Source organism: Heptranchias perlo, chromosome 44, assembly GCF_035084215.1.
Source record: "Heptranchias perlo isolate sHepPer1 chromosome 44, sHepPer1.hap1, whole genome shotgun sequence".
Lineage (NCBI taxonomy): Eukaryota > Metazoa > Chordata > Chondrichthyes > Hexanchiformes > Hexanchidae > Heptranchias > Heptranchias perlo.
Window position 1 is genome coordinate 5329519 of NC_090368.1, and position 25105 is coordinate 5354623.

General features: G+C 53.4%; 2 protein-coding genes across 4 annotated transcripts in view; one reads left to right on the forward strand and one right to left on the reverse strand.

Moving 5' to 3' along the window:
* The window catches only part of lysmd1 (LysM, putative peptidoglycan-binding, domain containing 1), a 16795-nt gene extending 5999 nt beyond the window's left edge, over positions 1-10796 (reverse strand). For all 3 annotated transcript variants that reach the window (XM_067975997.1, XM_067975995.1, XM_067975996.1), the window contains exons 1-2: positions 10540-10796; positions 4027-4337 (exon numbers count right to left, since the gene is read on the reverse strand). In XM_067975997.1, coding sequence (XP_067832098.1) covers positions 4027-4337; positions 10540-10734 — 506 coding nt within the window. In that variant the 5' untranslated portion in view covers positions 10735-10796. The remainder of the gene's footprint in view (positions 1-4026; positions 4338-10539) is intronic.
* A 943-nt stretch (positions 10797-11739) lies between these two features.
* Positions 11740-23567, forward strand: scnm1 (sodium channel modifier 1). The gene is made up of 8 exons (XM_067975998.1): positions 11740-11880; positions 12923-12993; positions 14461-14549; positions 15008-15117; positions 17460-17560; positions 20004-20182; positions 21659-21794; positions 22355-23567. Exons 1-8 carry the CDS (start codon positions 11830-11832, stop codon positions 22452-22454), a joined length of 837 nt encoding a protein of 278 aa, XP_067832099.1. The 5' UTR covers positions 11740-11829; the 3' UTR covers positions 22455-23567.
* Positions 23568-25105: the final 1538 nt, after the last annotated feature.

Sequence of the window (25105 nt, forward strand, 5' to 3'; positions counted from 1 at the left end):
GACTGCTAACCCAGGTTACGTGCCCAGCCGTGTCTCAGTGGGCAGCTCACTCGCCCCTCGAGTCAGGAGGTCGTGGGGTCGAGCCCCCACTCCAGAGACTTGAGCCCCGTAATCCAGGCCGACACGCCCGGTGCCAGTACTGAGGGAGTGCTGCACTGTCGGAGGTGCCGCTTTTCGGATAAGAGGTTGAACCCAGCGCCCGTCTGCCCCCTCTCAGGTGGGTGTAAAAGATCCTATGGCCACTATTGGGAGAAGAGCAGGGGAGTTGTCCCCGATGATCTGGCCTAAACACCAAAAACATATGATCTGCGTATTATCTCATTGCAGTTTGTGGGATCTTGCTGTGCGCACTTCTAAAGTACTTCACTGGCAGGAAGCTGCTTTGGGATGTGGTGAAATGTATGATACATGTTCAAGACCTTTCTTTCGAGCACAGCAAGATGGAGGACGTGGGGACTGCTGTACCTCCCCCTGGGAGTGTTTGATGGGACAGTGTAGAGGGAGCTTTACTCTGTATCTAACCCTGTACCTGCCCTGCGAGTGTTTGATGGGACAGTGTAGAGGGAGCTTTACTCTGTATCTAACCCTGTACCTGCCCTGGGAGTGTTTGACGGGACAGTGTAGAGGGAGCTTTACTCTGTATCTAACCCTGTACCTGCCCTGGGAGTGTTTGATGGGACAGTGTAGAGGGAGCTTCACTCTGTATCTAACCCTGTACCTGCCCTGGGAGTGTTTGACGGGACAGTGTAGAGGGAGCTTTACCCTGTATCTAACCCTGTACCTGCCCCTGGGAGTGTTTGATGGGACAGTGTAGGGGGAGCTTTACTCTGTATCTAACCCGTGCTGTACCTGCCCCTGGGAGTGTTTGATGGGACAGTGTAGAGGGAGCTTTACTCTGTATCTAACCCGTGCTGTACCTGCCCTGGGAGTGTTTGATGGGACAGTGTAGAGGGAGCTTTACTCTGTATCTAACCCGTGCTGTACCTGCCCCTGGGAGTGTTTGATGGGACAGTGTAGAGGGAGCTTTACTCTGTATCTAACCCTGTACCTGCCCTGGGAGTGTTTGATGGGACAGTGTAGAGGGAGCTTTACTCTGTATCTAACCCTGTACCTGCCCCTGGGAGTGTTTGATGGGACAGTGTAGAGGGAGCTTTACTCTGTATCTAACCCTGTACCTGCCCCTGGGAGTGTTTGATGGGACAGTGTAGAGGGAGCTTTACTCTGTATCTAACCCTGTACCTGCCCTGGGAGTGTTTGATGGGACAGTGTAGAGGGAGCTTTACTCTGTATCTAACCCATGCTGTACCTGCCCTGGGAGTGTTTGATGGGACAGTGTAGAGGGAGCTTTACTCTGTATCTAACCCTGTACCTGCCCTGGGAGTGTTTGATGGGACAGTGTAGAGGGAGCTTTACTCTGTATCTAACCCGTGCTGTACCTGCCCTGGGAGTGTTTGATGGGACAGTGTAGAGGGAGCTTTACTCTGTATCTAACCCGTGCTGTACCTGCCCGTGGGAGCATTTACTCTGCATCTGGAAGTGCTTCTCGCTGACACTGTGCGACTAGAGTGGGAATACCTTCTATTCCCTCACGGCAGCGTGCCTCACCTCGAGCAGCACAGAGGGAAAAACAAAACATTTCCACAAACCTCCCCCAAAAATATTAACTCTCTGGGGAAGATTGTAAGACTCAGTCAAATTCAAAGAGCGGCTTAATCGTAGGGAAGAGCAAGGTTAACGATTGAGGCTCCAGCACTCTCCGGATCGAAATAAATGAATGAGGAACAAGCATTTTGACCGAGTTAAACCAGGATGGGGTAAAGAATCACGAGAAGAGTGGGTGAAGCTTCTACTGATATTTAATCTCTTGTATTTTGTTCCTGGTCACACGAAAGGGCCTCGTGCCCTGAAATTAAATTTGACTTAATTGAGAAAATTAGATTCAAGTGGAACTAATATTCTCTCAGTAAGGGACGGTCTGTCCTTCCTTTGGTTACCAGGAATCGATGGCTCACTGCAGTTTACCGTTCTTCTGGTTAAAGGGAGCCATGCCCATTCGCTTTGCCTGGGCATCTCTGTACCGGCTCTGGGAGATTATTTAAGGAACGCAAATAAATCCAGGGGGAAGCCACATTAAAAGAGTGATGGGTGTCTTCTAAGCTCTCCTTTTCCGACAATGCTGGGTGATTGATTCCGCAAATTGCCCTCTGGCACCTCGAACAAATGGCCATTCTTATGTGTGAGCTTACATACCATGGGGGGCATCACAGCCAAGTTCAGTCTTATTGTCAAACTTTAGGAAGGATGTCAAGGCCTTGAGAGAGTGCAGAGGAGATTTACTGGAATGGTACCAGGGATGAGGGACTTCAGTTACGCGGAGAGACTGGAGAAGCTGGGATTGTTCTCCTTAGAGCAGAGAAGGTTAAGAGGAGATTTAATAGAGGTGTTCAAAATCATGAAGGGTTTTGATAGAGTAAATAAGGAGAAACTGTTTCCAGTGGCAGGAGGGTCGGTAACCAGAGGACACAGATTTAACGTGATTGGTAAAAGAGCCAGAGGTGACATGAGGAAAAATATTTTTAAGCAGCGAGTTGTTCTGATCTGGAACGCGCTGCCTGAAAGGGCGGTGGAAGCAGATTCAATAGTAACTTTCAAAAGGGGAATTGGAGAAATACTTGAAGGGAAAAAATATCCAGGGCTGTGGGGGAAAGAGCAGGGGGGAGAGGGACTAACTGGATAGCTCTTTCAAAGAGCTGGCACAGGCACGCTGGGCCGAACGGCCTCCTTCTGTGCTGTTTCATTCGATCATCCTATTGATGTAATTCTAATATACCCACACTTTCCAGTGGGTATAGGTCACTGGATAGTGATCAGGAAAAGGAATCCTGGGACACAGAGATCAGTCTAAGCTGCTTCCCCCCGGGTGAGATCAGATAACGCAGCACAGGCATTGGAACATCATAGGAACAGGACTAGGCCATTCAGCCCCTCGAACCTGTTCTGCAACTCTAACTCCTACTTTCAGACGCTCCTTAAAACCTACCTCTTTGACCGAGCTTTTGGTCACCTGTCCTGATATCTCCTTATGTGGCTCGGTGTCAAATTGTGTTTGATAATCGCTCCTGTGAAGCGCCTTGGGACGTTTTACTACGTTACAGGCGCTGGATAAATGCAAGTTGTTGTGATTGATTGATTAATTGATTCCGTAAGGTTAGATACAGACTAAGGATCGATCCTGGTACCTAACTAATTCAGTTCTACGCCATCTGATGTCTTTGTCAATTGAGCCAAGGAGCAGACTGTATACTCCTTTCAATAATTGTGTGGGCATGTTTGCACTCAAGTTGAGGGCCGTTTGTGCTGGGGAATGGATCACATTCCCACTTCAGCTGGTCAGTGTTGGCATCAAACACTCCCAGGGCAGGTATAGCATGGGTTAGATACAGAACAAAGCTCCCTCTACACTGTCCCGTCAAACACTCCCAGGGCAGGTACAGCACGGGTTAGATACAGAGTAAAGCTCCCTCTACACTGTCCCGTCAAACACTCCCAGGGCAGGTACAGGGTTAGATACAGAGTAAAGCTCCCTCTACACTGTCCCATCAAACACTCCCAGGGCAGGTACAGCACGGGTTAGATACAGAGTAAAGCTCCCTCTACACTGTCCCATCAAACACTCCCAGGGCAGGTACAGCACGGGTTAGATACAGAGTAAAGCTCCCGATATTCTGCCTCAGCCCCAAGCCCAGAAGCACATGCCTTGCGATATCAGTGTGGCACGAGGCTTCTATGAGTGAGCTTGCCAATTTAGTGCCAACTAGTGTCGCATTAGGGACATTTCAGTGCAGGGGGTCCATGCCTACTTCGAAGCAGATGGGTATTCTCTCTGACACGTTATGTAGGACCTCCCAGTCAAGCAAGGTTGGGGGGGGTGATCTTTCACCTCATTCAGGGCTAGATTTAAATCCAGCGCGGTCACTAAATGGGCCATTTCCCAGCGCTCGGTGTAAACGAGCAGCGTCACCTTACCCTGCTGCTCCTCCTCCTCCTTCTTCGAGTTTCTTAATGGCGGCTGCTTTGGACTGGGAGATCTTGGAGTCCAGCCTCTTCAGGAAGTCCGAGGCGGACAGCTCCGGGGCCAGCCTGTCGGTCCCTCCAGTGTCCTGAGCCGCAAGGGGGTCGCTCCCCGCCCCCTCCCCCGGCCTCTTCTCCGGCATGGCCTCGGGCCTCAGCCCGTTCAGGAGGGCCTCCTGCTTATTGGCAGCAGGGATCCTGATGGTCTCCTTCAGGAAGATGGATTCATTGGTGTAGAGTCGGTTTGCCCTCTTTATCTGCTCTGTCTGCGGCAAGAAAAATTAAGCTGCGTCAGCAAAAAAACGGCCTCTCCCAGTTGCCACCGGGCTTCATTTAACGCAGGAGCAGATCTCCCGAGGCATTAGGTACAGAAGTAGGCCACTCAGCCCCTCGAGCCTGCTCTGTCATTCAGTTTGGTCATGGCTGATCTGCACCTCAACTCCATTTACCTGCCTTTGCTCCATATCCCTTGATCCCCTTACCCAACAAAAATCCATCGATCTCAGTCTTGAAAGCTCCAATTGATCCACAGCCTTTTTGGGGGGGGGGGAAAAGAGAGTTCCAGATTTCCACTCCCCTTTGTGTGAAGAAGTGCTTCCTGACATCACCCCTGAACGGCCTGGCTCTGATTTTAAGGTTCTGCCCCCTTGTTCTGGACTCCCCCCGACCAGAGGAAATAGTTTCTCTCTATCTGAGCTATCGAATCCCTCTAACATTTCAAACATCTCCATTAGATCACCCCTTAACTTTCTAAACTCGAGGGAATACAAGCCTAGTCTGTGCAACCTGTCCTCGTAATTTAACCCTTTTAGCCCCGGTATCATTCTGGAGAATCTGCGCTGCACCCCCTCCAAGGCCGATATGTCCTTCCTGAGGTGTGGAGCCCAGAACTGAACCCAATATGGCAGATGGAGTCTGACCAAAGCTCTGAACAACTGAAGCATTATTTCCTCCCCGTAGTATTCCAGTCCCATTGAGATAAAGATGTTATCACCATTCTATAGGGACAGGAGTGTTAAGCCATATATTATAAAATATATTATTCTTCTGGGGTGGTAGAAGTTTGGAACTCTCTTCCGCAAACGACAATTGATACTAGCTCAATTGCTAAATTTAAATCTGAGATAGATAGCTTTTTGGCAACCGAAGGTATTAAGGGATATGGGCCAAGGGCAGGTATATGGAGTTAGATCACAGATCAGCCATGATCTTATCAAATGGCGGAGCAGGCACGAGGGGCTGAATGGCCTACTCCTGTTCCTATGGTAAAGTGAACCAGAGTCCCCTTAAGACCACAGTGCTTAGCTGCTGTTAAGTAAACAGTGGCGGAGGTCAATTAGAGTTCAATAGCTTTTAAGTATTAACCATGTCTCAGTGGGTAGCACTCTCACCTCTGAGTCAGAAGGTTGTGCGTTCGAGCCCCCACTCCGAGACTTGAGCACATAAACCAGGCCGACACTCCCACTGCCAGTACTGAGGAAGTGCCGCACTGTCGGAGGTGCCGTCTTTCGGATGAGACGGTAAACTGAGGCCCTGTCTGCCCCTCACAGGGTGGATGTAAAAGATCCCACGGCCACTATTCGAAGAGCAGGGGAGTTCTCCCCGGTATCCTGGGCCAACACTTAACCCTCAACCAACAACTAAAACAGATGATCTGGTCATTAATTTCATTCCTGTTTGTGGGACCTTGCTGTGCGCAAATTGGCTACTGCGTCTCCCTACATTACAACAGTGACTACACTTCAAAAAATACTTCATTGGCTGTAAAGCGCTTTGGGACGTCCAGAGGTGGTGAAAGATGCCATAGAAATCCAAATCTTTCTTTCTTTTCAAGGATGTGGGTAAGAATCCAGGATGACCTGAGAGATTGTTTCCCCTGGCTGGAGAGTCTAGAACGAGGGGACATAGTCTCAGGGTAAGGGGTCGGCCATTTAGGACCGAGATGAGGAAAGATTTCTTCACTCAGAGGGTTGTGAATCTTTGGAATTCTTTACCCCAGAGGGCTGTGGATGCTCATTGAGTATATTCAAGGCTGAGATTGATAGATTTTTGGACTCTAGGGGAATCAAGGGATATGGGGATCGGGGCAGGAAAGTGGAGTTGAGGTCAAAGATCAGCTATGATCTGAATGAATGGCGGAGCAGGCTCGAGGGGCCGAATGGCCTACTCCTATTTCTTCTGTTAAACATCACAGCCGAGCCCAGCTCTCTGGGGTAAAGGAAGCTGAACTGCCTCAAGAGAGAGAATTACATTACCTCACTTATATCACAGCACTGCCTTCAGAGAGTGAGATGCACAAGAACAGCACAGGGGGAAGACTACAGAGGTGACTCAGCAATCTGGCACTCCCGGGGGGAAGAGTGGGGCTCACATCCCACAAGTTCCCCGTGAGTGCCATTCCTGCCCGGGAGCGTTAGGTCCTATCTGTGGCCTGATTGTGGAGTCACCTCCGATAATTAGTGCAAAGGGAAAGCGCTTACTCATCCTGTGGAGAGAGTGAGAGTGAGAAACAACGACATTAATTCATGCCTTGATGTCTTCCGCGATCGGTGGTCACCGCAGGGTTAGAGAGCGTCTTGTGGACATCGATAATAAAATAACATCCTGATTTCGTTGGGAAGGGATCCCTTTGTTGTTGGTGGGACTTGACGCTTAAAGAAGACGTCTTTTTACTTTGATTGGACCATCCAATATTAGTGGTGCCCTAAAAGGGGCAGTTGTTGTGATGATTTTTGTTTGGTGACCCTGGGGTTTAATCAGGGACTGCTGCCCATATCAGGCTAACCATTTGTCATCACCATGGGCGTGAAATACAAAGGTCTCACTTGTAATGTATTAACACGCCGACTATTTCGTGCAGTTCAGTAAGCGCTCAGCTGGATCTAAAGGCTCCGCCGACTTCAGGCCAAGTCAGGTCTTTGGGCAGCTTCCATCAGCTGTGGGCACTGTCGATAATTAAGTGTTAGAAAACACGCCAAGCTCCACACATCCTGGTTTTCCAGCATGTCGGAAAAGCGGAGGCTTCAAGGCAGCGTCAGGAGTTATGGCATCGCCTTGGTTTGACCAACCGCCACATATAGCGGGCATGTCGCATCTCCACGAATGTGCAGCTATTTGCCGTAGGGACTGTAATGTGCTTTATGTTCGAGCAGGGGCCGCTGAGGACCCCCTCGAGCTTTGGGCGGGGGGGGGGGGGTGGAAATCAGGCTGGGAGGGGTTACTGAGCCCAGTGAACAAGGGAGCTGAATTAACAACTGCTTCAGTGTTATCACCTGAATGGGAGCCGTGCATGTTAATCAGGCACAACTGCGACCGCCTGAAATATAGAAAAGGACCCAAACCCAATGGCAATCCAGCCACTCCTGTTGGAGTGAGAGAGAGAGAGTGTGTGTGTGTGTGTGTGTGTGTGTGTGTGTGTGTGTGTGTGTGTGTACACGCACGCCCTGCTATGCCTTTAACGTAGTAAAACGTCCCAAGGTGCTTCACAGGAGCGAATGATTATCAGATAAAATTTGACACCGAGCCACATAAGGAGATATTAGGACAGGTGACCAAAAGCTTGGTCAAAGAGGTAGGTTTTAAGGAGCGTCTTAAAGGAGGAGAGAGAGGCGGAGAGGTTTAGGGAAGGAATTCCAGAGCTTGGAGTCTAGGCGGCTGAAGGCACGGCCGCCAATGGTGGGGGCGAAGGGAATTGCCAGAGGCCAGAATTGGAGCAATGCCGAGATCTCGGAGGGCTGTAGGAGGTTACAGAGATTGGGGATGGGGGTGGTGCCAGATCACGGAGGGATCTGAACATGAGGATGAGGATTTTAAAATCGAGGCACTGCCGGACCGGGAGCCAATGTAGGTCAGCCTGCTCAGGGGGAGACGGGTGCATTAGATAGGCTGCCGACACCTAGCTGCCCAGGCTCACAGGTGTAGAGTGGTCCCTTTGGCAAGCACTCAATGGGCGACTGGTGCCATGTAGAACCACACACAGCGAGAGACTCAAATCCTTCAGGAGAAGAGGAGACAAAAATCAGCAGGGGAAAACAGCACTGTAAATTTTGCAATGACTTAAAATGGGGACGGCTGACAGAGTCCTTGTTGAGGAAGTGCCCCTCCTCCCACCCCGGAGTGTACTTTTCGTTGCATATTATCTAATTAATGCGGAGAAGCTGAATAGCATCAGAGTAATTACACATTTCAGCAGCAGCAAGAAAACACTCATTCAGAACAAATCAGTGAAATCACAGACTTGGAGAATCTTCCATCATTTTCAGCGTCGAGGGAACGGGGGGAAACAAAAAAATCTGGAAAATTAAATTGCGAGCTAGTGGGACGAGGGGATAGAGGTTCAAACGAGAGAAATACACAGTTGATAGCAGGAAGTTCGTCTTTGCGCGCTGTCTGAGATGGGACAGGCTCCCAGATGGAATGGTGCAAGCGAAAACCCTGGAGAGATTTAGCATCTAAATGCAAGTGGCAGTGAAGGGACTTTGGTCTTTCTGGATGGATAGAAAGAATTTCCGTTTGCAGAGCACCCTTCACCAGCTCAGGACGTCCCAAAGCACGTCACAGCCGATAACGTACTCGTTTTTTGAAGTGCGCCCGCTGTTGTAATGTAGGGAAATGCGGCAGCCAAATTATGCACAGCAAGCTCCCACAAACAGCTACGAGATAAATGACCGGATAATCTGTTTTTTAATGATTACATAGAATTTACAGCACAGAAACAGGCCATTCGGCCCAACTGGTCTATGCCGGTGTTTATGCTCCATATGAGCCTCCTCCCACTCCTCTTCGTCTCACCCTATCAGCATATCCTTCTATTCCTTTCTCCCTCATGTACTTATCTGGCTGCCCCTTAAAGGCATCTATGCTATTCGCCTCAACTACTCCTTGTGGTGTTGGTTGAGGGATAAACGTTGGCCAGGACACCAGGAGAACTCCCCTGCTCTTCAAAATAGTGCCATGGGATCTTTTAGCTCCACCTGAGAGGGCAGACATGGCAACGGTGTAAATCTCAGCTGAAAGACGGCTCTCATTCAGTACGGCATTGGGAGTTGCTATATTCTAATCCATTGTGTTAGACAGTGAATTAATTTTATTGTGTTTAATGCAATGAATAAGCAACATCAGTAGACTTCATCAGCTGAATGTGACAATATATATTGCATTCAATTGTCTCATATCAAGTGACACTGTATTTAATCCACTGTATTAGACACCCTAGTACCACTGTCAGGATCTTAAATCCAGTACATCAGGCACCCCTATAACATCGGCATTATATTAAAACTGCTGCCACTGTATTGAATCCAGCGCACACACCCTTGCACCGGTGTCACTTTAAATCCAGTGTGCACACCCCTGTACCAGTGGCACGGTCTTAAATCCAGTGCGGTGACCTCTGTACCTGTGTCACTGTATTGAATCCAATGCATCAGACACACCTGTACTGGTGGCACCGTGTGAAATCCAGTGGGCACACACACACACACCCCTGTACCAGTGTCACTGCATTGAATCCACGCACACACCCCACCCCGTGCTGTCACTGTATTGAATCCAGTGCATTAGACACAACTTTGTACCGGTGGCACTGTATTGAATCCAATGCACGTGCACCCCTGTATTGAATCCAGTGCACACACACTCCTTGTATTAGTAGCACCGTATTGAATCCAGTGCGCACATACTCCCCTGTATCAGTAGCACTGTATTGAATCCAGTGCACAGCTCTCCCCCGTATCAAATCCAGTGCACATACACCCCTGTACCAGTTTCACTGTATCAAATCCAGTGCACAACCCCCTCCCCCACGTGTCAAACCCAGCGCACAACCCCCCCGTATCAAATCCAGCGCACAACCACCCCCCGTGTCAAATCCAGTGCACACACACACCCCCGTGTCAAATCCAGCACACACACACCCCCGTGTCAAATCCAGCGCACAACCACCCCCCGTGTCAAATCCAGTGCGCGCACACACACGCGTGTGTCAAATCCAGTGCACACACCCCCCCGTGTCAAATCCAGTGCACACACCCCCCGTGTCAAATCCAGTGCACACACCCCCCGTGTCAAATCCAGTGCACACACACACCCCGTGTCAAATCCAGTGCACGCACACACCCCCCGTGTCAAATCCAGTGCACACACACACACCCGTGTCAAATCCAGTGCACACACACACCCCCGTGTCAAATCCAGTGCACACACACACACCCGTGTCAAATCCAGTGCACCCCCCCCCCGGGCATCAAATCCAGTGCGCACCCCCCCCCCCCCCGGTGTCATATCCAGTGCACACCGCCCCCCGGTATCAAATCCAGTGCACACACCCCTCTGTATCAATAGCACTGTATTGAATCCAGTGCACCCAGCCCCCACCCTCTCCATCAAATCCAGTGCACACCCCCCCCGGTACCAGTAGCCCTGGATTAAGCCCGGTCCTTCACAGCCCTCCCCGGGCCGGCTACTCACGCTCACTCCGTATCTCAGCGCCAGCCCCTGCAGGGTGTCTCCGGGCCGCAGCCAGTGCTCCAGGTGCCTCTGACATGTCGGCGAGCCCGGGTGCCGGGCCGTGCTGCCGTACGAGCGGGCGGGGGCCTGCGCCAAGCCCCGCAGCGCCCCGCACTCGGAAGCCGGAGAGGAGGAGCCGCCCGCCGCCGCCGCCATCAACACAAACGCCGGCGGAGCCGAGCCGCCTCAACCGGCTCACTGTGGAGACGATCAACAGCTGGCCGGGCAAGGGGATTCTGGGACTTGTAGTTTCCCCACCCCCTCTGACCACATCCGCTTTCGTTACAATCGGCCGCCCGGCGGACTACAGATCCCAGAAGCCACTGCGCTCCCGGCGCGTTGCACTGTGGGAATCGCAGTCCCCTGCCCCTCAGTCGACAGCCGCCGTCCGCCATTTTTTTGAAACCCCGCCCCGCCCGCCAAAGTTGGCAGCGAGTTATCAAAACAAATACAAAAACTCACACGGTGGACGCATTTTGCCGACCGCACTCCTGTCACAGATGGCTATTAGCGCTCGTTATAACTGATTGCGACGAGGTAGAAAGTAAAATCTCTGGCTCTCTGGGGGTTGTAGTTTTCCCTGCCGCTTCTCGACGTCCGATTGCCTCCGACTCCGGCGCAGCGCCGACTACAGATCCCAGAAGCCGCCGCGCTGCGCTCGGGGGAAGGGGTAGCGGTGCATTGTGGGCGTTGTAGTCCACCAGCCCGGCCCGTCCGCGTTAATCGCCGACTTGTGCACTACAAATCCCAGATGTCATTGCGAAAACCTCAGCGCTGCTCTCAATCGACGCCTGGCCGGGGGTGGAGCGGTGCATTGTGGGCGTTGTAGTCCACCAGCCCGGCCCGTCCGCGTTAATCGCCGACTTGTGCACTACAAATCCCAGATGCCATTGCGCAAACCTCAGCGCCGCACACACCGACGCCTAGGGGGGGAGCGGTGCCTTGTGGGTATTGTAGTCCACCAGCCCGGCCCGCCCGCGCTAATCGCCATCTTGCGCACTACAAATCCCCGAAGCCATTGCGACAACCGCGGCGCTGCGCTCCCCGAATGCCTGGCGAGGTGGGAGCGGTGCATTGTGGGCGTTGTAGTCCACCGGCCCGGCCCGCCCGCGCTAATCGCCGCCTTGCGCACTACGACTCCCACAATCCCTCGCTCGGCCTGGCCCGCGGGGTGCGCTGGGAAAAAGGTGGCGGGTTACTCAGGAGACTCGGCGAGGCCTTGCGGAGCTTCAGCCTTTCCCTCGCCTCGCCATGGCTTTCAAACGGGAGGGGGACGACCTGAGCCAGCTTAACGCGCTGAAGGTCCGTCTCAGGGCGGGTGGCATTGGCAGGAAAAGGTCTCCCCTGCCCGTTGCTAAGGAAAAGGGGGGGAGGGGCACCTGCGGTTGCCATGGCAGTGCCCGCGCCCTCCTGGACTAAAATGGGCACCGTGTGCCACCACCCACCGCGCAGGGCGCGCCGTCAGGAGATGGCGAGCCGAGCATCCGCCCCTCCCCACCCCCAGAATCCCGCTCCGTCGCCAGGACCGCCGGCGTCTGCCTCCCGTAACGTCGCCCGTCTCCATTGCCCCTCCGCCCCCCCCACCCCCCCCCCACCATCCCGTCCGTCTCAGCTCTTCGACTGCTGGAGCCCTCACCATCCCCTCCCCCCTAGTGGCTCTCGCCACCTCCAGACGCCGTTCCAACGCCGTCCCGGCCGGACTCCCGCCTCCCCACCCCCTCCGTAACCATCCGCTCATCTGAAACTCTATTTCTCCCCCTCCCCCGCTGTATCCCTAACTCGCACCGAGCCCCGTTCACCCATCACACCCCCGCCCCCCCAACCCTGAGCTCGCTGGACCTACATTGGCTCCCGGTCCGGCAACGCCTCGATTTTAAAATTCTCCATCCTCCTGTTCAAATCCTTCCGTGGCCCTCGCCCCCCCCTCCCGATCTCCATAACCTCCTCCAGCCCCTACAACCCTCCGAGATCTCTGCACTCCTCCAATTCTGGCCTCTTGCGCATCCCCCGATTTCCATCACTCCATCGTTGGCGGCCGTGCCTTCAGCCGCCTGGGCCCTAAGCTCTGGAATTCCCTCCCTAAACCTCTCCGCCTCTCTCTCCTCCTTTAGACGCTCCTTGAAACCTCCCTCTTTGTCCAAGCTTTTGGTCACCTGTCCTAATATCTCCTCATGTGGCTCGGTGTCAAATTTTGTCTGATTTACGCTCCTGTGAAGCGCCTTGGGGACGTTTTACTGCTTTTAAGGCGCTATAAATGCAGATTGTTGTTTGAGTTGTAACTTCATTGCATTCACGTTTAAAGCAGCTGTTGGCTGATAGTAACCCGTCTCTGATCTCCTCACAGAAACGGCGTGTGGCCGACTTGCTAGCGAGCTACATCCCTGAGGACGAAGCCATATTGATGAAGAACGGAAGGTGAGACATCTCTCCAGCCCTCTGTTGTGCTCAGTGCCTTGGGTTTTGCTAATTTATTATGGAGGGCTGTGTTTTTTTTTACTGTTTCCCACCTCGCACGCCCCAACTGAAGGGGCGTCTCTTGGGATTCCACGCGTATTGGCCCCCGCTCGCTCGAGACATGACCCCAGGACAGTTGAGGGTCAGTCAGCTATTCGACCGAGTGAGGCCTGGTGGCCGTTTTGCAAGGATGCCCTCGGCATAGCCGTGCTTCAACCCCTTGGCGCGTGCGGCGTTTGCTGAGCTCGGCCGGAGTCGGGGGCCTCAGTCTCCCACCCCCCACCTCCCCAACCCTGGGGTTAGGGGGAGGGCAAAGACAATAAATCGGCCAGTGCTCCTGCTTCGAATCACTAAGCAGTGATTCCTGATGGAAAGGGTTGGAACGTGTTCAGCAAGGACATTGGTGAAGTTGGCCGTGATTCCCCATGCAGTCGAATAGTCCGGCCGAGACTGCATTGCAGCGTGGGAGTTTTAAACGACTTCTGTGTTTAGAAAGGGAGCGGTGACACCAGGGACGGAGGTGGGCAAGGTAGTGTTGGGGGGGGGGAGAAGGATGGTTAATGTAATGGGTATTCTCCAGTAGGTACTAAATCACTGGTTAGGCCACAGCTGGAGTATCGTGTCCAATTGCGAGGGGTGATTCCACAAACTAGGGTTGTATGCCCTGGAATTTAGAAGATTAAGGGGTGATTTGATCGAAGTTTTCAGGATAGCAAGGGTAGGGTAGATAGAGAGAAACTATTTCCGCTGGTTGGGGAGACTGGGACTAGGAGACAGAGCCTAAAAATTAGAGCCAGGACTTTCAGGAGTGAAGTCAGGAAACACTTCTACACGCAAAGGGGTAGTTAGAAGTTTGGAACTCTTCCGCAAACGGCAGTTGATGCTAGCTCAGTTATTAATTTTAATTGTAAACAATTTTACAACACCAAGTTATAGTCCAGCAATTTTATTTTAAATTCACAAGCTTTCGGAGATTTTCTCCTTCCTCAGGCAAATGTTTCAAGAGCTCCTTGAAGCCTACGTATTTATACATATTGAACAATACATGGTGTATTGTTCAATATGTATAAATCTCCGAAAGCTTGTGAATTTAAAATAAAATTGCTGGACTATAACTTGGTGTTGTAAAATTGTTTACAATTGTCAACCCCAGTCCATCACCGGCATCTCCACATCATATTAATTTTAAACCTGAGATTGATAGATTTTTGTTAACCAAAGGTATTAAGGTACATGGGGCTAAGGCGGGTATATGGTCACAGATCGGCCATGATCTCACTGAATGGCGGAACAGGCTCCAGGGGCTAAATGGCCTCCTCCTGTTCCTACGATTCTAGTACATAGGGTCTGTCTGTAGGCCACAGACAAGCAGCAGTCGTATTCTCCGTTCCGGCAGTAACCCGTTCCGCATTTCCCTCTTTTTTTTAGATACGCCTGCTCCGTGTGCTCTTATCTGCCTGTCTTCGACACAGTGGACATGTTGGCCGTTCACAGGTCAGGGAAGAAACACGTGGAAAGTAAGTCAGCCGGGACACAATACCATACAAGACGTGCATTTGACGGCGATGACGCACTTCGTTCAATTGCAGTTCCCTGCCCCACTCCAGCACAGAAATCCAGGCCGACCCTCTCGGTGCCAGTACTGAGGGAGTGCTGCACTGTCGGAGGGCCCCGTCTGCCCCTCTCGGGTGGATGTAAAAGATCCCACGGCCACTACTGGAAGAAGAGCAGGGGGGAGTTCTCCCCGGTGTCCTGGGCCCGATATTTATCCCTCAACCAACATCACTAAAAAACAGATGATCTGGTCATTATCACATTGCTGTTTGTGGGATCTTGCTGTGCATAAATTGGTTGCTGCTTCTGCGTTACAACAGTGACTACACGTCAAAAAAAACTTCATTGGCTGTAAAACGCTTTGGGACGTCCTGAGGTGGTGAAAGGCACTGTATAAATGCAAGTCCTTTCTTTCTTTCAGGTTTACAGCGTTTCTACGGCCACAAGCAGGGCCTTCGGCTTGAAATCCAGAAGCGGCGACACCAGCAGTACGTCCGAGAGGAGGAGTCGGGCGCAGCGGGGGCGAAGCAGGTAGAACCAGGGAGCGCGGCTCACCGCAGGATCGTTCCAGAGTGCTCCGAGCGGCAGGGCGGGAAGATGGGGAAAGCATGATATTATCCGGTCAGAGTACAGCAGATTACTGCCAAGCATCCTGGCGTGATCCAGGCAATCCCATAATACTTGAATTAGCACTGCGCGGAATTTGGCGTACGGAGGCGTGACGTCTCGAAACAAAAATGAACACGTTAGCGCCTCCATTAACGTCTCCGTAAACCTTGCTTCCCGCTGTCACGATTTTTTTGGTCAAGCTTTTTCTCTCAATGTTTCCCATTATAAATTCCTACGTCAACGATTCCCCCATTGAAATTTGCTATGTAAACAGTCACGGTGTAGTTGCTGGCTCTGGTCACCAGATGGCGCTGTGGAGCGGGTTTCTGAAGCCCCTTCCCCAAATTCCGTCGTGTTCTTGTGCAATAAGCAACACTCGGTGCGTGGGGTTGGGGGGAGCTCCACCAGGAATATACAGTCGGCAAAGGACATGTTTGTGACTCCAAACCTTCCCGCAGCTTCGGAAATTTCAAATCCCCATTTGAAATCCCAACGGACAAACCCGTTTGCAGGTGCAGTCCCAGAGCACAAACCCCTAGTCCGGGCACGAGAGGGTCAATCTCACAACTGGAATCATCGTCGGCCGCCTCGATGCGAACCTGACAGCGAGCCTTCCGCAGGATATTCGACTGTGGAGGGCGGCGGGGTCACACACGTGTGCAGGGATACCCCCCTCCGGCCGACATATTTTGTTTTCCACCCTCGCTGTCCAACTGAGTCGAGAGTCAGCCTTCCTGTGCTCGTGTGGTCAGCCGGCCTGCAGCTAGCTCACTTTCTGTTTTAATTGATCGCTAGGTCGATAATTGATGCTTGGTAGGAAGAATAGAAATGCAGGATATTTTTTGAAAGGTGAGCGATGAAGAAAAACGTTGGTAGTCAGAGGGATTTGGGTGTCCTCGTACATGAATCACAGGAAGTTAATATGCAGGTACAGCAAGCAGTTAGGGAGGCAAATGGCACGTTAGCCTTTATTGCAAGGAGGTTGGAGTATAAGAATGAGGAGGTCTTGCTGCAATTATGTAGGGCTTTGGTGAGACCTCACCTGGAGTACTGTGTACAGTTTTGGTCTCCTTATTTAAGGAAGGATATACTTGCCTTAGAGGCAGTGCAATGAACATAAGAACATAAGAAATAGGAGCTGGATTAGGCCAATCGGCCCCTCGAGCCTGCTCCGCCATTCAATAAGATCATGGCTGATCTGATCCTAACCTCAAATCTAAATTCATGTCCAATTTCCTGCCCGCTCCCCGTAACCCCTAATTCCCTTTACTTCTAGGAAACTGTCTATTTCTGTTTTAAATTTATTTAATGATGTAGCTTCCACAGCTTCCTGGGGCAGCAAATTCCACAGACCTACTACCCTCTGAGTGAAGAAGTTTCTCCTCATCTCAGTTTTGAAAGAGCAGCCCCTTATTCTAAGATTATGCCCCCTAGTTCTAGTCTCACCCATCCTTGGGAACATCCTTACCGCATCCACCCGATCAAGCCCCTTCACAATCTTATATGTTTCAATAAGATCGCCTCTCATTCTTCTGAACTCCAATGAGTAGAGGCCCAATCTACTCAACCTCTCCTCATATGTCCGCCCCCTCATCCCCGGGATTAACCGAGTGAACCTTCTTTGCACTGCCTCAAGAGCAAGTATGTCTTTTCTTAAGTATGGACACCAAAACTGTATGCAGTATTCCAGGTGCGGTCTCACTAATACCTTATATAACTGCAGCAATACCTCCCTGTTTTTATATTCTATCCCCCTAGCAATAAAAGCCAACATTCCGTTGGCCTTCTTGATCACCTGCTGCACCTGCATACTAACCTTTTGATTTTCTTGCACTAGGACCCCCAGATCCCTTTGTACTGCAGTACTTTCCAGTTTCTCGCCATTGAGATAATAACTTGCTCTCCGATTTTTCCCCTGGCTGGAGAGTCTAGAACTAGGGGGCACAGTCTCAGGACAAGGGGTCTGCCATTTAAGACTGAGATGAGGAGGAATTTCTTCACTCAGAGGGTTGTAAATCTTTGGAATTCTCTACCCCAGAGGGCTGTGGATGCTCAGTCGTTGAGTATATTCAAGGCTGAGATGGATAGATTTTTGGACTCTTGGGGAATCAAGGGATATGGGGATCGGGCGGGAAAGTGGAGTTGAGGTCGAAGATCAGCCACGATCTGATCGAATGGCGGAGCAGGCTCGAGGGGCCGAATGGCCTGCTCCCGCTCCTGTTTGTTATGCTCTTATGATAACCTGCTGCTTTCCCTCCCTGCAGACGGCCGACGAGCTGGCACCACTGCTGAGACAAACCAGAAGGATTGCCCATCACGCCCTCCTGAAAGCAGCTCCCTACAACAGCTGCTGCAAGAGAAGGAGGTACTGTGTGGTATTTTCTTGCCCACCTCCCGGGAATGAGTGAAAGGCCGGCAGTTATTGCCCCACCCTTAACTTCCCCCCTCGAGAAGATGGCGGTACGGCCTCCTCCTTCACACGCTGCAGTCCCGTGCGATTCTTTGTGGCGGTTTTGATACAACTTCACAGGCAGTTAAGAGTCTCTTAATATCACTTCCGCCTCAACCACTAACCCTGAGAGTGAATCCCACAGCCTCGCAACTGTCTGCGTGACGAGGTTTCTCCTGCTCTCTGTTCTAAATGGCTCACATGCAACCTTGCAGCTACGGCCCCTCGTCCTGGACCCCTCGAGCGCTGCAAACGCTCCCATCACTTCGCCCCCTAATTCTAACAAAAATAAAAGACCCCAATTTTTTCAAGCCTTTGTTCCCGAGCTCTCTCCGTGATCTGTTTCTCTCCTCGACTTTGCTCCCTTGTGTTTTTCCAACTGTGCTACAATGCTCTTAGCTTCCAGTTTTGAGTTGTGAGGAAGGGTTTCCCCCCTGAAATATTACCCTGACCCGCTGAATTTATGTCAGATTTTGGCCTTTGTTATATGTTTGCCTTTATTGCAAGGGGGGTTGGAGTGCAAGAGTAAGGAAGTATTACTACAATTGTCCAGGGCTTTGGTGAGACCTCACCTGAAGTACTGTGTACAGTTTTGGTCTCCTTATCTAAGGAAGGATATTCTTGCCTTAGTGGGAGTGCAGCGAAGGTTCATTAGATTGATTCCTGGGATGAGAGGGTTGTCCTATGAGGAGAGATTGAGTAGAATGGGCCGATACTCTCTGGAGTTTAGGAGAATGAGAGGTGATCTCATTGAAACATATAAGATTCTGAGGGGGCTTGACAGGTTAGATGCTGAGAGGTTGTTTCCCCTGGCTGGAGAGTCTAGAACCAGGGGGCAAAGTCTCAGGATAAGGGGTCGGCCATTTAGGACTGAGATGAGGAGGAATTTCTTCACTCAGAGGGTTGTGAATCTTTGGAATTCTCTACTCCAGAGGGCTGTGGATGCTCAGTCATTGAGTATATTCAAGACTGAGATTGATAGATTTTTGGACTCCAGGGGAATCAAGGGATATGGGGATCGGGCGGGAAAGTGGAGTTGAGGTTGAAGATCAGCCACGATCTGATTGAATGGTGGAGCAGGCTCGAGGGGCCGAATGGCCTACTCCTGCTCCCATCTCTTATGATCTTATTTCCAAACCTTGTGTATTTTTTTGTCCCCTTGGCCTTGCTGTGTCGCGATTCCGTCACCAGAGGGCACAGGAGTCTAATTTTTCCTTTTTAAAGCAGCTCGGCAGCAGCCCCCCATGGCCGACGTGAGGAGATGCAGGGCTGAAGTGGAGAGGCAGTGCCCACGGAGGGCCCGTCGCCGTCAGGGGCGACTGCCCCTCCCGTGCCTCGCCGATCCCTGTTTCCCGCCGCACAGCCGCAGGAAGACGAGCCCCTCCCCCAATCGCTGCTCGGTGACCCCTGAAGAAGGACAGGGTCGGGTACAGCCACTGTGCCTCTCACGGTCGAATAGCCCGCTTACGTCAGCCGACAGGAAGAGAGGCTGCTTGAACGAGGCATCCCCGGACCCCCCACCCCACCCCAGCACGCTCGTGAGGGTTACAGATCCCACGGCAGTATTCAAAGGAGAGCAAGCGGAGTTCTCCCGGGGGTCCTGGGCCAGGGTTCCACCCTCAACCAACACCACCATAAACAGATTAACTTGTTCATTCATCTCTTTGCTGTTGGAAAACCCGAACATTGCATTTATATAGCGCCTTTCACCACCTCAAGCACTTTGCTGCCCATGAAGTACTTTTTGAAGTTGTAATGTGGGAAACGCGGCAGCTAATTTGCGCACAGCAAGATCCCACAAACAGCAGTGTGATGAATGACCAGGTAATCTGTTTTTTTTAGTGATGTTGGTCGAGGGATAAATATCGGCCCCAGGGCACCGGGGAGAACTCCCCCCCCCCCCCCCCCCCCCCGCTCTTCTCCCAGTAGCGGCCGCGGGATCTTTTACATCCACCCTAAAAAAGGCAGAGGGGGCCTCAGTTTAATGAATCACCTGAAAGACGGCGCCTCCGACAGGGCAGCACTCCCGCAGTACTGGCGCTGGGAGTGTCGGCCTGGATTATGTGCTCAAGACTCTGGAGTGGGGGCTCGAACCCACGGCCTTCTGAATCAGAGGCGAGAGAGAGAGAGAGAGAGAGAGTGCTGCCCACTGAACCACAGATGACACTTAAAACAGATTAACTGCCCATTCGTCTCATTGCTGTTGGTGCAAAATGGCTGCCGTGTTGGTGCAAAATGGCTGCCGTGTTTGTCTACACAACGTAACGGCAGTCACTGAACTTCCAACACTAACTCACTTTTTGAGACCTAACGATGAAGCTTTCTCCCAGCGACCGCTAATGGTGTGTTGGTTTTCCAGGCCCGGGGAAGACGACCTTACCATCTCACCCTATCGCAGCGACACGACGGGCGTGAGTCAGCAAACGCCAGCGGGGGCCTCGCGCGACGTGACTGAGCCGCCAAGGGTCAGCGGTGGGCCCTCGAGCACGGACATGGTGCCAACGGCATCGCTGCCCGCAGGCGATGGGACACGGACAGGTAACAGGAACAAAGCATCGCGCGGGGAGGGAGAGGTCAGCACGGGGTCGGTCTAGGGGAGGGAGAGGTCGGCACGGGGTCAGTCTAGGGGAGGGAGAGGTCGGCACGGGGTCGGTCTAGGGGAGGGAGAGGTCAGCACGGGGTCAGTCTCGGGGAGGGAGAGGTCGGCACGGGGTCGGTCCAGGGGAGGGAGAGGTCGGCACGGGGTCGGTCCGGGGGAGGGAGAGGCAGCACGGGGTCAGCCTGGGGGAGGGAGAGGTCAGCACGGGGTCAGTCTAGGGGAGGGAGAGGTCGGCACGGGGTCTGCCTCGGGGAGGGAGAGGTCGGCACGGGGTCAGTCTCGGGGAGGGAGAGGTCGGCACGGGGTCGGCCTCGGGGAGGGAGAGGTCGGCACGGGGTCGGTCCAGGGGAGGGAGAGGTCGGCACGGGGTCGGTCCAGGGGAGGGAGAGGTCGGCACGGGGTCGGTCCAGGGGAGGGAGAGGTCGGCACGGGGTCGGTCCAGGGGAGGGAGAGGTCGGCACGGGGTCGGTCCAGGGGAGGGAGAGGTCGGCACGGGGTCGGTCCAGGGGAGGGAGAGGTCGGCACGGGGTCGGTCCAGGGGAGGGAGAGGTCGGCACGGGGTCGGTCCAGGGGAGGGAGAGGTCGGCACGGGGTCGGTCCCGGGGAGGGAGAGGTCGGCACGGGGTCGGTCCCGGGGAGGGAGAGGTCGGCACGGGGTCGGTCCAGGGGAGGGAGAGGTCGGCACGCGGTCGGTCCAGGGGAGGGAGAGATCGGCACGGGGTCGGTCCAGGGGAGGGAGAGGTCGGCACGGGGTCGGTCCAGGGGAGGGAGAGGTCGGCACGGGGTCGGTCCCGGGGAGGGAGAGGTCGGCACGGGGTCGGTCCCGGGGAGGGAGAGGTCGGCACGGGGTCGGTCCCGGGGAGGGAGAGGTCGGCACGGGGTCGGTCCAGGGGAGGGAGAGGTCGGCACGGGGTCGGTCCAGGGGAGGGAGAGGTCGGCACGGGGTCGGTCCCGGGGAGGGAGAGGTCGGCACGGGGTCGGTCCCGGGGAGGGAGAGGTCGGCACGGGGTCGGTCCCGGGGAGGGAGAGGTCGGCACGGGGTCGGTCCCGGGGAGGGAGAGGTCGGCACGGGGTCTGTCTCGAGGAAGGAGGCCATTTGGCCCATCGTGCCTGTGCCAGCTCTTTGAAAGAACTACCAATTAGTCCCACTCCACTGCAAATTACCCAATATATCCAAGTGGAGACCCACTGCACCATTTCCTATTCCTGAAAGGTTGGGAACTCCCCGCCTCTCCCCCTCTCTTTCCCCCCCCCCCCCCTCCCCTCGCCGCCTCCCCCCGACCTTCCCTCCGTCTTCCATCCATTCGGTATACCTCACCTTCTCTCCTACCTCTTCCTATCTTGGGGCTACCCCGCGTGCCCCCCTCGGCCGATTGCCCCGAAAAACCCCTTCGCCTCTTTTTGCCGCCTCGCAGGTTCCCCCGGTTCGCACGCGGGGAGCGCCAGAAAGAAAAGCAGGAAGAAGGTCTCCAAGTCCCAGAAGCCACCGCAGTCGACGCCCGCGGACGCCGAGAAACGCAAGCTCATGGAGCATTACCTCAAGCTCAGAAGGTGAGTCGCTGCCACCGGACATTATTGCAATGTTTGAAAGAAAGAACTTGCATTTATATAGCACCTTTCACAACCTCAGGACGTCCCAAAGCGTTTTACAGCCAGGGAAGTACTTCTGAAGTTGTAATATAGGAAACCCAGTAGCCTGTTTGCGCACAGCAAGATCCCACAAGCAGCAATGTGATAATGACCAGATAATCTGCTTTTAATGATGTTGGTTGAGGGATAAATATCGGCCCCCAGGACACCGGGGAGAACTCCCCCCTGCTCTTCTTCCAATAGCGGCCGTGGGATCTTTTACGCCCACCTGAGAGGGGCAGACGGGGCCCTCGGTTTAACGTCTCATCCGAAAGACGGCACCTCCGACAGTGCAGCACTCCCTCAGCACTGGCAGCGGGAGCGTCGGCCTGGATCGTGGGTTCAAAAGTATTTCATTGGCTGCGAAGCGCTTTGGGACGTCCTGAGGCGATAGAAATGCAAACTCTTTCCTTTATCCGAAATACAAACGTGCGTTTTTATTTCCGCAATCTAGTCTCTCCTTTCTTTGTTTGTGCTCTCAGCTCCGGCTGGATTCAGGACGGCCGCGGGAGATGGGTGCGGGACGAGAGGGTGGAGTTCGATTCGGACGAAGAGGAGCCTCCCCCGCTGTCGCTGCCCTGAAGTCCTTTGTGGGGGGGAATGGCCTCGCGGTGAGCTGACTGAACCCGCCCCGCCGCCCCGGGTTCTTTTGCCAATTATCTTAAATCCGTGTCCTCTGGTTCCCGACCCTCCTGCCACTGGAAACAGTTTCTCCTTGTTGACTCGATCGAAACCCTCCATGATTTCGAACGCCTCTTATCAAATCTTCCCTTAACCGTCTCTGCTGTGAGGAGAATCGTGGAGTGGTGGGAGCGAGACTTCACAGACGGGCTCCTTCGCTCCTCTCACCGCCCCCTCCTTCCATCCTGGTGCGTTCCTAGTTTCAGCCACCTGAGAAGGAGGGACCTCTCAGTCTGGGGGCAGTCAGTCAAGGTATGGCAATTGGGACGGGGGAACCGAAGGAGGAGGGAATTGTCCCCCTCGGGTGCGGCCGAGGGGCACCGAACGTCGCTACCCCGGACACCCACCACCTTGCCCAAGTAGCGATTGAGCCCGGCTGTCGAGTGTCGCCGGGCTATTCGACTGTGGCGTGCATCGCCTCCCAGCCCGTTCCCGTCCCCCCGGGGGCCCGGCATCCGACACAGACTGCCACTTCCCAGCGGCGGTCACTGGCCGGTGAGCAGGAGCTGATTTCTTTCTTTTTTTTTTCCCCCTTTCTCTCTTTTCCCCCTCCTCCCCAAGCTCAGGGGCAGTGAGGGTCAATTGTAGGAGTCCTACCGCTGCCCCAGGAGAGAGAGACTAATTCAGCACGGGCCGGAGGGTGAATCTGGGGACCTTTCACTCCGTACGACTTAGCGCCACAGCGCGCGTGCCCTCTCGTGCCATGAGGGGAGACCCCTCGAGGGACCGTTTTAAGGGGAGCACGTCGCACAGCCCTGTACACTGGGGCAAATCGTGGGGAATGGTGGGAGGGGAATCAGTTGTCGGTTACACAGCCACCAAGCAGCTCGTGGGCTCCTCTTAGTGCCCGAGATAAGAACAGCATTGACTGAGGGAGCGGCTTATCTACCCACTGTACATGGGGGGAGAGAGAGAGAGAGAGAGAGAGATTGAGATCTGGTATGGTCGGGGAGGGTGTTTGAAAAGCAACACTTAACTGTATCGGGTGCAAATAGTAAAAGGATGGAGGTTTAATCGTATGTGTGTCCGTGTGGGCTTCTGTCTCTGCCTCCTTAAAACCTACCTCTTCAACCAAGCTTTTGGTCACCTGTCCTAATATCTCCATCTTTAGCTCGGTGTCACACAGTGTCTGATAATCGCTCCCATGAAGCGCCTTGGGACGTTTTACTACGTTAAAGGCGCTGTATAAATGCAAATTGTGTGTCTTCATGCATGCGTTTGCAAGAGGGGGTGTGTGTGTGTGTGTGTCTTTGCGAGTGTGCGTTTGCGAGTGGTGTGTGTGTCTTTGCAGGCGTGCGTTTGCAAGTGTGCACGCACGTGTGTGTGGGTGCGTGTGTGTGTGTGTGTGTGTGTCCGTCCGTGTCTGTCTCTGTCTGTCTTGAAGAAACCAAAATAAGACTCTGGTCCCTCCACACTCCGTGGCCAAACATGGATTTAAATTATTTTTATCCCAGGAGAACTGGATCTGTCACAGACGCCAAGCTCTCAGGTTACTAATCCTCCCCCCATCCTCAGTGACCGGACTGGAGGCCCGAGCCCGGCTGGAGCCTGCAGTCCGTGGATCGCAGCCTGATGCCTGGCGAGCAGTGAGTCGATGCCCGGTAGAGAAAAGCAGACGGCTTCCATTTCTCAGGAGACGAGGAGGGAATTTTCCGTTCTCCCCCCCCGCCACCACCCTCAAAGCTTCGGTGCAGCAGGCTCCTCCGCGATGCCCCATGCAGTTGAATATCCCGCCGCCATCCGGGTTCACGTGTAAAGAACGGCCACCGAGGAGGTGGGGAGGGGGGGCACCTGTAACAATTCTACGACAGCACGGGTCCAGGGAGGAGGGGGAAACGAGGCCTGGTTGTACCAGGGACCCCTGTCCCGGGATTGTCCTGAGGTGTAAAGGAGCTAGAAATAGGCGGGGGAGTGGGGGAATGATAGGACAGTCGGTGTGGCTCCTTTAAGACAATTCCTACAAAACCATAGGCCTGAAATCTCTCCGTCTACAATAACCTACCATTTCATTTGAAATTCCACTCTCTGCTATTTTAGTGGACACGTGCTTATTTAAAATAAGTTAGCACCTCCACTGTTATGGCAGAGCGAGGAATTTAAGCATTCACCCGGTTGCATCTCACAATGTGATTTCAGGGCCGTAACTATTAAAAAGATCGATGGACAGATCTTGTTTCAGCCCGGACTGCGTTTTTTTTTTTTCCCTTTTTCCCTCCCCCTTTAAATGGAGTTTATTTTAGATTAGCGACCTGCCGTTTGCAGCAGTCACACGGAAAACCCCCACCCACCCACCCACGCACCGCCCCCAGCTCCAAGCCCAACGCCCGATTTCCCACGGTTCCCCGGGGAGGACAGAGGCTAAAGCCAAGAGAGGGAGCGGCAGGGCAGTGGTGAATGGACGAACCAGGGCCTTTCACCACCTCAGGACGTCCCAAAGCGCTTTACAGCCAATTAAGTATTTTTGAAGTGTGGTCACTGTTGTAACGTGACAGCCAATTTGCGCACAGCAAGATCCCACAAACAGCCATATTAACTAGATCATTTTTTTTTAG